Genomic DNA, 13,773 nt, shown 5'->3' on the forward strand with positions numbered 1-13,773 from the left:
CACAGATATATATATTGATTTAAATGCTATTTTCTCAGGAACTACTGAACAGATTTACACCAGACCTACAAAAGGTACTTCCTTGACCTGAGGACTACCTCTCTGCCAAATTTCAAGTAACTCTGTTCAGTCGTTCTGGCTGTAGCCGTGTCTAAAGGTCCTATGGAAAAATGCATGGGAAAAACGCGTTTTGGGACCCCCCTTTTTTCTCAGCCCCCGCTTGACGAATCCCCCCGAGACTTTCAGGGTAGGAGCGGAGCGTAGCGCCCCACCTATTTTGAAAATTTCGCGAGGATTCGTCGACCGGCGCCAAAGTTATTCCAAATAGAATGTTGCGGATTTCCTATGGAAACAGGGTCCTAACTATAACTACCTACTGGCGACCGCCAGTAGGTAATATATATATATATATATATATGTATATATATTCCAAATCACCATGTCCCCATCGAAGAAAACATGCTGCGCACTCCAGCTTGATCGAAAGAATCCTTTTACTTCTGTTTCCAAAGTAAAAAGGCTAACACACGCGTTCCGACACCCTGGCCACAACACTGACGAAGGCCAGGGTGCCGGACGCGTGTGTTAGCCTTTTTACTTTGGAAACAGAATTAACATGATTCTTTCGATCAAGCTGGAGTGTGCAGCATGTTTTCTTTGATGGGGACGTGGTGATTTGGAATACTAATTGCGTTATCGTCCACGCAATCTGCGCACCCGCACTTTGGAGAGCGAGGGAACTGGGCGGTTTCGTGTACATATATATATATATATATATATATATATATATATATATATATATATGTATATATATGTATATATATATATATATATATATATATATATATATATATATTCACTGAAAAAACCATAGGTTTCACACATGTTATAGTTAGCTGGACATTTCACTCGTAAAAAACCAATAAATTCCCCCGTTATAGTTAGTTCAGCTAATTATAACTTGCGCGCCCGCAATCCACTGCTGATGACGTCACATATTACATCACTCATGACATGGTCAGTGACATCACTCATGACATCACTGATGACATCTCAAATGACATCACTGATGACATCACTGATGATGTCATCCATGTGATAAATTGCCACATCTTCTCACACCCTAATATAACCTTTGATACACCGACTCAAAATTTCAGAGTTCCATTCTCAAAACCATACATACTGCAATACCAATAACTACATACCCACTTATTAACTCTTAGGTCTACATACACCTCCACTCATTCACCTGTACAGTCACTCAAACTTATAAACACTTTAAAAAATCATTATTTTTTTTTAAGGGTTTTTGTCCGTGCGTGTACTCCGTGTGCGCATGCGTGCGTGCTCCACGTGCGCATGCGTACATCATGCGCGCTCCGTACGCGCTTGCGCGCGTGCTCCATACGCGCATGCGCGTGTGCTCCGTATGCACATGCGTGCTCCGTGCGCGTACGCGCATGCGCGCGTGCTCCGTACGCGCATGCGTGCGTGCTCCGTGCGTGCACCGTGCGTGCTCCATGCGCGCCCCGTGCGCGCACGGCAAGTCATGTGATTTAGAAACAACACTTTTCATTGGTTTATAGTAGTTTCAGCTCCAGAAACTTCCAACACCACACCCACTCCCCTCATTATTACTTCTGATTCCCTGGGAGAAGGAGCTGAGCAGCTTTTCCAGTACTCCAGTACTTGAGAAGGTCAGAGCAGCAGTCATCTTCTGGGAGTGAGCAGGAGACCCTTGTGAGACAGAGACAGAGGAAACAGAAAGACTCTTTTATATGGCAATTTTTTACATTTCCACAGGGGCAGAAGAAGGTGAATGCTCCAAAAGTCACCTGCACTCTTTGTGATCGTGTCTTATCAAGAGGAGATCCTAAAAAGAAATTCTCTTTTAGTATCTTCACTATGATCAGGCACGTTAGAGATGTACATCCTGTGGCTTATGCTCGAGCTGCTAGAGAAAACCCTCCAGCAGCTCAGCCAAGCACATCCGCAGCAGCTCAGCCGAGCACTTCATCTGCGGTGGCAGCTTCACCTGGTTCGGTTCCTCTGGATATACACCCTCTATTTAAGAGGGTGCATATACGGTTCAATGCGTGCAATGTTCTTCTCACGTATGCGGACACCAGCATTCCGCTAATAGAGAGCAAGATACAGCAGCACACGTGCGGCACCCTATAATTTTTGCCATGTCTTTTTTTTCGTCTGTCCCTCAATTAACACAACGGCTCTTTTTAGAGCCACCTAACATCTAAACACTTAAATTTGATTTTTAATTCTATTTTTTTATGATTCCGCCGTGCGCGCACCGTGCGCGCACCTCGCGACAGTGCGCGTACCGTGCGCGCTCCGTGCGCGTACCGTGCGCGCTCCGTGCGCGCACCCCGCGATTTAAAAAAAAATATATATATGTTTTTTTCACCCTTCATGGTCCTTCAGGGACCCCCTGACAAAAGCTAGGGGGTCAGGAACTCTGTACCCTGCCCCCTTTTCACGTTCTCCACCTTTCTTTTTCACTGTCACACACAAAATGGCGGTCGACACTTCCTGATTTCGACCAATTCGAATGTTGACTGACATGAATCCACCAATCAGAATTACGCTCGCGCACGGCACGTACAGTGCGCGCACGGTGCGCGGCTATAGATATTTATGTGCTTTTAACTGCAATTTTCTCAGGAACTACTGAACAGATTGACACCATATATGCAAAAGGCACATGCCTGACCTGAGGACTACCTCTTTGCCAAATTTCAAGTAATTCTGTTCAGCCGTTCGGGCTGTACCTTCGACTAAAGGTCCTATGGGAAAATGCATGGGGAAAACGCGTTTTGGGACCCCCCTTTTTTCTCAGCCCCCGCTTGACGAATCACCCCGAGACTTTCAGGGTAGGAGATGAGCATTAGTTTTGAAAATTTCGCGAGAATTCGTCAACCTGCGCCAAAGTTATTCAAAATAGAATTTTCAGATTTCCTATGGAAACACGGTCCTAACTATAACCATCTACTGGCGACCGCCAGTAGATAATATACTTACAGAGTCCATATTTTGCTCGTCAATCTTTGTACTACGATATTTGGTACCACAGTATATAGATCTCAATATTGTGGCCTACAAAGTTGGGGAAGAAGCTCCCCAAACCACCATAAAGAGATAGGACAGGATCCCTTGTCCTATCCAAAACCACGAAAGTGGTCACTACTCACAACTTTCCAAGCTCACTGTTTAAGCAGTGACAGTCCATCCTGAAAGTAACTAGAAGAAATGCTGTGATTTAAAGCATGTTGAAGACATTATTTTTAATTGGACTCTACTGCGATCGTGCTAAAACCTTACTCACATACTTAAAACATACTTAATGAAGTGCAAGATGACTTACTCCTCCACTGACAGGTCCATAGGAGTGCCCAGAAGAGTCAGGTTCCTCTATGTACAGAGTATAAAAATCAGGCCTGGTGTTAAATATAAAAACAAGAGAACAAACACATGAGAATCAGTACAGTTGAAGTATCTCCAATTTCCCAAATTCCCACAGCTTATTTTTAGGTGTCACCTCTCTGCTTTGGGTAAGTCCAGCCATTTCAGGATGGTGGTAACTCTTTCTTCATACAGAGCAGACCTACAATAGCAAGAATAGAACGTTAACCATTTTTATATCACCTTAAACACTTTCATACATCTATTTAAAACAGGGAAAGATATTTTCATTTCAAAGTTTTATATCTGCCAATGTTGTGTTTGCTTTAAAATGGCCCCTTTTATATGCTTTTCATTTCTAATCATGTGTACAACAATGACAAACAAGCACAGGCATAGCCAAACTACTTGGCTTGCACTGTTTGAAGAGCTCTGCACAGACTTACAAGGGGCAACTGGGCCGGTGAATGTAACTAACAGAGCTGTGATGTCTCTAACAGGAATGGAGAAGCTACTTTTGCTGCTGACATATCTGCTGTTGTTGTGTGCCCTGTAAGAGACTACCAAGCTACATCACTGTCGCCATAATACCAAGTAATTAGCAGTATAACAATTCACAAAATGCTGTGAGCCTTTTTTTATCACATCCTCTCTTCCAACATTCAGGTGAAACTTTCTGAAGATAGATAGTAAAAACAACTGTGTATGCACACTGTGGAGGTATGCTATATTTCATCAGTGGATACCTCTGAGACCATACTAAGGGCCTGATTATGAGTTTGGTGGGTGCCACTGCTCCACTCCCACACCGCCAAACTCCACTGCCAACCTCCCGCCAGATTAATAGTTGAAAACCTGGGCAGGCTGTCCTGCGGCGGCTGGCCCACAGTGCTGCCTTTCAAAGGCTCATAGGAGAGCCTTAGAAAGGCAGTGCCATTGGACGCCACAGTGTGTTTCAGCACGGCATGGTCTGTAAAGTCCATGCAATGCTGGTACAGAGGGTGAATGCACTCAGGGAGGCACAACATGTGCCCCCTTGCAGGCACCCCATGGCTCTGAGGCGATAGGGGCCCTGTAGGGCCTCCTTTGTTTTCTCACCACCACAGTTTTCATGGCAACCTTACCACCATGAAAACGGTGGTGGTAAGGAAACTCAAACATATGCTTGGTGGTGCTGCAGTGGCATCATGTAACATCATTGGGACTATTCACAAATGCATTTTGTCTTTAGTACTGCATATTTATATTTAGATACCATGCCCCTCTCCCAACAAATAATAACTGATTGCCTAGCCATGGAACATACTGAGAATATCCTATGGTTAAAATACGTGAAAAAGTCTGTTTCAAAAAAGCTTTTAAAAACTTGTTTTTTAGCCTTTTCCAATAATGCGAGAATGAATGCACTTTATAATAAACCTACTTTACGGGAATATTTGGAGGGCCCATTGCAGGTCGAAGGGATACCCTCCTATTTGGAGTTTATTACAATACCTCGGCACAAATTTGTTCTGTTATGATTCTGCCTAAATTATATCCTGTGTATGCTGGGCTATCCGGCTGGTATTTATTCCAGTAATGATCTCCCGTGCTGCCCTTGCGATGATCTCTCACTACAAACTGATTTGATCATCTTTTTTTTGTAAATTTTATTGCAATCAACGTAAAAGGTTTTTAATTCCTCTTTTACATAAATTAGATTTTAGACAATGTCGCCCTGCGTTACACTTTTTACGAATGTTGTCTGATCCTTTCATCTGTTTTAGCTTCGCCTCGTTTTTATGTGTGTCTCTGAGAACAAGGAAATTGACCAATTGCTGATATGAAATGTCTGTTTTTTTAGAAATTTTATCTGTGATGTATCGCTGTAACTTTTATGATTAATATTGTATTAATCGAATAAAGTAATTTTGAATTGAATTGAATATATACATATATATATATATATATATATATATATATATATATATATATATATATATATATAACTCAGTTATGCTCCTCCAACAGACGTACTCGAACACATCACGTATGCTTGTGAAATATTTAATTGCAGGAATCAACGCGTTTTAGCTTGCGCCTTGATTTCTTTGAAAACGTGATCAAGGCGCAAGCTGAAACGCGTTGTTTCCTGCAATTAAATATTTATCAAGCATACGTGATGTGTCCGAGTACGTCTGTTGGAGGAGCAGAATAGAGTTAATATATTTATCGGGCTTCCGGTAGCCCCAACTCGGACCGCCCATGAATCAGCCAGGCATATCCCGTAACCGGAGTTGGTGTAAAAGGTATATATATATATATATATATATATATATATATATAAAAAGTAATATATGCACATACATACCTACAGAGAATAAATTGAATGGTATTAGTTTAATTAAATTTTAATTTAAAAAAAATTATATTTATCTATAAATTCAATAAGGTTGTTAAAATATTTTTGCTTAAATAATAAATATGTTTTATATTTAGATTGTTTTCAAACTATAAGTTATAGTTAATTATATTTGTATCTATTTTAAATGATTTATTTCAATGTCCCATTATTTTCTTCGGAATTTTATCTTAAGTCCCTGTCTCCATTAATTTCTATGGGAGGAGTGTATTGCAGTATCAGTGGTTAACCATGTGAGGTGCTGGACTTATAAATGTTTCTTTCCGGCAGTAGTAACGTGCACTCATAAACCTGTCTTCACCCCTTTTTCAGGGTGTGGAAATGTGTACGTTTACACTTTTTAGTAAGTTTACACTCGCATTCAGTGAATAGACATAAGTAGTAAAGTTACTCAAAAGTGCAAGAGTAAACTTACACATGTTAATTGTTCCCAAGTGTAAGATATCTTTTGTGGTAACCCCGATTATGTTCAGGAGACACAAAAGTATATGGACAAAAATCTCAAATCATTTCAAAGCCTTTCTGTGTCAATAATAATCTTGTCAAACATAGGTGGCAGGATACTTCGTTTTTCATATTTGAACAGCCGCTTTTGGATGTTGAAAAAGACTCCATGAGAATTAGTATTGTAACAAAGCTACAAAATGTGGTATGCTATCTCAGCCAGTGTTGTTATAACAAAAGAGTGACTCACATCATTACGGAAAGCGGGATTTTAATGTTTTTCATAGGAAAAGGGGGCCTCATTTAGGGTTTGGAGAGCAGCTCGCCATCCATCAGGATAGTGGAGGACATTATAGCCGCTATCCCACAGACTACTGCCTATCAAATGTAGAGATCATCTCCAGCCCTGCAGTGATCACCCTGAATTCAGAGGAGTCACCACCATGGTGCCTCCTCAGAAGTCACTGAAAGTTTGGTGGACAGTTGCAGACGGTTTGACGGCCGTCCACCAAACTTTTTGATTTTCAAAAATAAACTCACAAAGTAGGAGTTTGTTTTTGAAAAACAAATAACTAATGACCTCCACACCCAGAGAAAGCTGGAAGTCCTTCTGACTCTATGTACTTTGCCCACCAAAGCTGTAAATCAGGGCCATTAGCCTAATTTAGAGGAGGGTCATAACTGTTTATTGACAAATAAGGCAGCTGTCCTGCCTGCCCTCCAGTTCTGTGGCCCTATTGTGATTGTGGTGGTAGGAAGCACTCTTGATTGTAAACCCCACACTGGCTCCACCACGTGGTTACACATTTGGATGCTGGTACAGCCTATTTGATGCCATTTCTGCTGGCATCCCTTCTGAGAAAAACTTCTTTCAAAATAATCAAAGAAAATGGGCCTGACTCACAAAGGGCCTCCGTACTTGAGACGGAGGCCCCACATTCATGGGGGAGTCTCTGCACTTGGGGCAAAATCTCCGCAACAAGGGGAGTCTCCGCACTTGGGCAGAATCTCCACGATGAGAATTCTCATTGCAGAGATTCCGCCCCGATTGTGGAGACTCCCCCACTACTGGGGGACATCCACGATGAGTGATGAGGCCCTTTGTGAATCAAGGCCAATATCTCTAGTCGATCACATTGGGTACATTTTGAATGTGGCTTCAAGAAATGTATCACCAATTTCTTGATATATTGTCATTGTGCTCTCCATTTTAGACATGATAACATAGACATACACCAAATCGGCATATTTAATTTACATATAAGTCCCTACTATTTGCTTCTATATGTACCCAGTGCCTGTACATTAAATGCTACAAAAGGGTTGCAGCACTTGTTGTGCCACCCACTAAAGTAGCACTTTAAAACATGTCTATAGGCCTGCCCTTGCTGCCTGTGTGTGCAGTTGTAAACAACTGCCACTTAGACCAACATAATGAACCTTTTTCCAGGCCTAAACCTTCTATACTGATAAGTCACCCCTAAGGTAGGCCTAGATGCCCATAGGGCAAGGTGCATAGAATTTAAAAAGTAGGACATGTATATGAAAAGTTTTACATATCCTGACAGTGAAAAACATTGTTTTCACTGTGGCAAGGCTGGCTTTCCCATAGAAAAACACAGGGTTACATTATAACAGTTTTTTGGTTAAGGTAAGTTTGGGAGCAGATAGAAATATGATTCAAAGACTCATTTGGATAGTAATTTAAAATTCAATGTAATGGTAAAGTTAGATTTCATGTTACTATTTCGGAAAATGGCACTTTTTGAAAGTTGCCATTTTCCTTCCTATGCAAAATGTGCCTTACTGCCAATATCTAGATGTTACCTGACCCCTGTTGGCTCCCTGGAAAGAGATGTGTATTGTTCCCAGACAGTGGACAAAAGGATCTGGGTTTGGGTGTGTGTAGGTGTTCCTGACAGGATGGCTGGGAAAGAGTTGTGCGGTTGACCTGATTACACTTCAAAGGGGCCTGCTTTGGCCCACAGGAAAGAACTTGGCACTTGCCCTTGCCTTTGTTTCACTAGCAAGACTAGAGCCAAACCCAGATGAAAGGCAAGAACTGACCAGAGCCATTTTTAGAGTTAGGCAAAGAGAAACCCCTCACCCACAGGCTGGCGCTGGGCATAAAAAATTGACCCTACAGACCTTTCATAACAACACTTCTGGACCTGTGGAGACCCAGAAGAAGGACTTTCGTGCTGTTTGGCACCTGAAGGAAGACTGATCCTGCTTGCCTTGAATCCAGGACCCTAGTTGTGACTCCATGGGTCCGTTGGCTGACCTCCTCTGTGAACAACTGGGATTAAACAAGTTTACAAAGGGCTTTCCTGCTTCCCAACTTACCAGACCCAACTGGCTCCAACCTGGTCCCTTCTGCTGGCCTCTGTGGAAGTGAGGCCAGTGCCCCAAGTGAGGTCCTGAAGGTCCCGCACACTTTGCTGGAGCCAGAGTTGCCTTCCCCATGCCGAACTGAAGGTTTCAAAAGATTTGATGCAGCGAAAACACAAAGCTCCGTAGAGCCGCGCAGCTCCTCACCCGTCTTTACTGGAGCCGACGCTCAGCAATGCAGGGCCCTGCAGAGCTGCACAGTCCTCACATCAATGACAGCAAGTAAAAAGGCCAACGGAATGAACCTGGTCCTGTTTCCGGCCCACACTCCATCGCGTTCGACATGTACTTGTGCAACTAGATACCTGAAGTTGACGCTTCACGTCTCTTGACACTAATTTTACCTATAAATTTAAAAATTCATGTATCCGGATTTTTCCCTTTTTGGTGTCATTTTATTAATAAACTATTCTCTATTTCTCTAAATTGGTTTGAAATTTTTCATGTGTCGTGTTCTCTCTTTATTACTGTTTGTGTGTGGCATAATACTTTACACATTGCCTCTAAGTTAATAATGGCTGCTTCTCTGCCAAGCTACTAGTGGGTTAAGCACAAGTTAATTTAGTGACTTTTTTAGTTCACCCTGACAATGTCTGTGGTTGTTGCTTGAGGAGGGTTTTCACGCCCCTTAATCAGTGACACCATTTCTTACAGTACTACAATACAATTGGTGCTACTTTAATTGATGGAGCTCCTTCCACTGCATATGGAACTAGTTGTGTGCCAAATGTGCCTAGTTGTCATCTGCATAATAATGCAAAATTGAGAAAAATTGGATGCATTTTAATAAATAATAATGACAAAAAAATTGAATTATATCCAATCAGTAGAACCAGAGCTGTGAAGTTTTTAGTGAAATCTAGGTCCTAAAAGCACAAAGCGCCACTGTAGTCATGCTAGACCAGGGCAAGGTCACAAATTCATGACCGACCACAATGGAGCATGGGTTGGATATAGGGACCACGTTAGTCCCGCTGAAAAAAGTTACCTTCTCAAAGTCTGGCTCAAAGAGTTCCATTTGCGATGGAGAAGGTCCTGAGGAGGAGGGAAAGATATGCGGGTGGTGGTCTCTGTAGCATGAAGAGCAGGCCAGGTGCCGTGAACGGTCATCGCTGTAGCATGAAGTCCGGTCGGGCATTCCAGATGATCATTGTTGGAGCTGAGCATTGACAGTCACCGTTGATTGCTGTTGCTTTAGTGTGAAGTGCAGATCACGTGTTGCCAGTTGTGGCTGTAACTTGAAGAGTTCTGGTTCACTAGAGTTTACCATTGGCAGTCATGGTGGGTGGCAGAATCTCAGCACGAACAGGCCCGTTCATGGTCCCAAAGAGACCAAAACCTCAGGATGTCTCCTGTTCTTGTAGAGCGGTGCACTGTGATACCAGCCCAGAGACCAGGACCTGTAGTTGCACCTTTTGGGAATCAAGGATTCACTCTAACAGAGGCCAGTAGGGCTCAAGCAGGTTGAGTTGCAGCAGGTCAGCTAGGCCATTGCCGGGAGGCTTTGGAGTTTTTTGTTTTTGTTTCCCTATAGCTCAGAACAGAAGGTTAGCCAACTGACCTTTGGACAACCTTCTCGGAGAGCAGGGCAGGTTTCAAGCAACAGGGTGGTCTTCTGGGGAACCAGGCAGGCTTCAAGCAGCATTGTAGTCCTCTGGGGAACAAGGCAGTCCTTCTTCTATAATGTCTACAGGTCCAGGCGTGTACTCAAGAGGTGTTCTGATGGTCAAATGTTTATACCTGGTGCCTGCCTTTAACCCCTTCAGCGCGGCGCGGATTCCCGCGCCACGCTGAAGGTTCGTTGCGCGGGCGGGCTCATGACGGAACGGTTCCGTCATGAGCACAGCCCAACCGACGCTCATGACGGAACCGTTCCGTCATGAGCGCCGAAGGGGTTAAAGTGGGGGGAATTCCCTAGGCTACCCTCATATTAGGTTCTGGAAAGTTCTTCCCTTCCCCCTGCCAAAGCTCCAAAATGTCTGGGGTGACAAAAGACTAGTCTTAGGGTCCTCTGTGTGTACTTTAAAGTGTAAGTAGGGCAGGGAACAGTTCTGCCCCAGCCATCTTGCCATGATGGTCCATCTTGCCAACATCTAGTCCCCCTTTGTCTCACTGTCTGGGATGAATACACAAAGCCCAACAGCAGATGGGGCCATTCAAAGTCATGTGATCCATGACACAGGCAGTAGGCACCAAATGGTTAGGACAAGAAAATGTCAACTTTCAAAAAGTGGCATTATCAGAATTGTGACTTAAAATCTAACTTTACCATTAAAGAGGATTTTAAATTAAAATTAATTTGAGTCCGAACTTAACAACCCTATCTGCTCCCAAAGAAAAGTTCGCATTTATTAAATGTACTAAAGTAGCTCAATGTTTCCCAATGGGAGCGAAGGCCTTGCAACAGTGAAAAATGAATTTAGGAGCTTTTCACTACCAGGACATGTAGAACTTGAAACACATGTCCTACTTTTTAAATACAGTGCACCATGCCCTATGAGACTTTAGGCACTACCTTAGCAGTAACTTATATGTATTAAAAAGGGAGATTTATGCCTGATATAAGGTTTATTTTGGTTGGAATGGCAGTTTAAAACTTAGGCTGCAGTGGCATGCCTAAGACATGTTTTGAAGGGCCACTTATGTGGGTAGCCTAATGTGTCCTGGAGGTCCACTTGTTGCATTGACTGGTTCTGGGTACATTTAGTACTATATATTAGGGACCTATATATAAATTAAATTAAATGTGCCAATCAGGTATAAGACAATTTTGCAATTTTACAGGGAGCAGGCACAACCACGATGGTTAGCAGTCCTAATGTCAAGAAAAACAAATTCAGAAAACAGGAGGGGTGAGGCATACATTTATCATCTGTTTAAAATAGCATTCCTTGGAGGACGCAACTGGCACCTGAGCAACACGACAACATATACCTGAAACTCCATCGGAGGCCTCACACCGGCCAACCAAACGCTGTTGCCCTCAGCCTCCCCCGCAGCAACACTGAGGGGAAAAGTGGCTGCAGCCCTATGAGACCAGAGGGAGGCCAGCACGAACACCATAAGTGTTACTGAGACCAGCAGAATCTTGACTGCAGGTAGAGTAAGGGTGCCATGACTCGAGTACAACTCTAGGATGCCATGAGGGCCTATGGGTGCCCTCTGCCTCCCAATACCCTGCGGGACGGCACAGGGGTATTTGGGGTGAGCCTCATTGAGCCTACATCACCTCGTAAGCAACTTGGCAGACTCTGCACACAGGCTTTGATAGGAGCAGACCACCATGTATGGAGCCAGGAGGCCACCGGAAGCACAGACTGAGGCACCGCCCTGGCTCAACTATCCCTCCTACTGCTAGATAGAACAATGTCTAGAGACCTCTGCTCGTAACCGGCTACTATGTTCAGCAGTGGTTACTAAGGTCTTGCGGGGGTGGAGACCACTGACAAATGGATCCATTGACTGGTTGCTGAAGGTGGAGGGTGCCATCTACACAATAGGGCAACAGAAGAATGCATCAGAGTCCTCTGACACTCTTGAATGGTGGAGACCCACTTACGGGGGTCTCTCCAGTCAGATGAAATTGGTGGTGTGCAGCTCATTTCATCACAGGGCCGGGGTGAGGGCTAACAGTACCCCGACTACTCTGCTATAGTCCCTACTGTGCAATCTCACTCCAATAGGCTGTAGACTGTGACATTTGGCTCTGGCTGTTCAAGACCGAACCCATGCACTCAGCAGGACAACCCTCGACCCCCTCTTCACAACAGTTAACTTCATCACCTTCAGCCACACCACCAAACTCCCATTAACTGACCATCGATGCGTCCACTTCGCCCTTAGAACACCCACCATCCACAGACACCTGCACCTGCTCCCACCAAGAAACTTGACCAGAATCACCGACGACCAGCTAACCTCCTCACTCAGCAACTCCACCCCAACCATCAAGGAAAACGACGACCCCAACACTGCAGCCCGAACCCTGCACAGATGGATCTCCAACAACGCCAACACCATAGCCCCCCTCAAGAAAAACAACAACACCCACGCCAAGAAAGCCAGATGGTTTACCACCGAACTTCGAGAGTCCAGACGCACTTGCCGCCACCTCAAAAAGGCCTAGAGGAACATCAAATCCACAGAAGCCTACAACAACTTCAGAGCCGCCAGCAACGCTCAGCACCGACTCATTCGAAAAACAAGGAAAAAAGCGATTGAAGACAGAATCTCCACTCACGCACACAACAGCAAAGAACTCTTCAACATCATGAAGGAGTTCGCCCAACCCACCAGCGAGTCCACCAACATCCCTCCCTCACAAGACCTCTGTGACAAACTCAGCACCTTTTTCCACCACAAAATCAAGAGCATCTACAACTTTGACGAAGACAACCAACACACTGAACCCTCACCAACCACGCCCGACACCCTGAAGCCAGCGATCGACAACTGGACAGCCCTCACCACCGAAGACACACTGAAGATGATGAAGTTAATCCACTTCGGGGCCCCCAGGGACCCCTGCCCCCACCACATTTTCAACAGAGCCGCCGACACCATCGCACCCATGCTCTGCCACACCATAAACCGCTCCCTGGCAACCGCCACATTCCCCGATGACTGGAAACACGCCGAGGTCAACCCCCTCCTGAAGAAACCCTCGGCGGACCCCACCGACCTCAGAAACTACAGACCCGTCTCCCTGCTCCCGTTCCCAGCGAAAGTTTTTGAGAAAGCCATCAACAGCCAACTCGCCACATTCATCGAAGAGCACAACATCCTTGACTCCTCCCAATCCGGCTTCAGAAAAAAACACAGTACGGAAACTGCCCTCCTCACTGCAACAGAGGACATCCGCACCCTACTGGACAAATGAGGAACAGTAGCCCTCAACCTCCTTGACCTCTCAGCGGCGTTTGACACAGTCTCTCACCGCACCCTAATACGCAGACTCCACGACGCAGGGATCCAAGACAAGGCCCTCAACTGGATCTGCTCCTTCCTCTCCGGCAGAACGCAGCGGGTCAGACTCCCCCCTTTCCTCACCGACACTACACCTACCACTTGCGAAGTGCCCCTGGGGTCCTCCCTCCACCCTACACTCTTCAATGTCT

General features: G+C 44.7%; 1 protein-coding gene across 8 annotated transcripts in view; it reads right to left on the reverse strand.

Annotated features, from left to right (window-relative positions):
- Positions 1–13,773, reverse strand: part of ENPP3 (ectonucleotide pyrophosphatase/phosphodiesterase 3) — a 783,610-nt gene that overhangs the window by 403,798 nt on the left and 366,039 nt on the right. For all 8 annotated transcript variants that reach the window (XM_085611575.1, XM_085611577.1, XM_085611569.1 and 5 more), the window contains exons 11-12: positions 3,557–3,622; positions 3,383–3,455 (exon numbers count right to left, since the gene is read on the reverse strand). In XM_085611575.1, the coding sequence (XP_085467701.1) occupies positions 3,383–3,455; positions 3,557–3,622 (139 nt within the window). The remainder of the gene's footprint in view (positions 1–3,382; positions 3,456–3,556; positions 3,623–13,773) is intronic.

This window comes from Triturus cristatus, chromosome 6 (assembly GCF_964204655.1).
Source record: "Triturus cristatus chromosome 6, aTriCri1.1, whole genome shotgun sequence".
Lineage (NCBI taxonomy): Eukaryota > Metazoa > Chordata > Amphibia > Caudata > Salamandridae > Triturus > Triturus cristatus.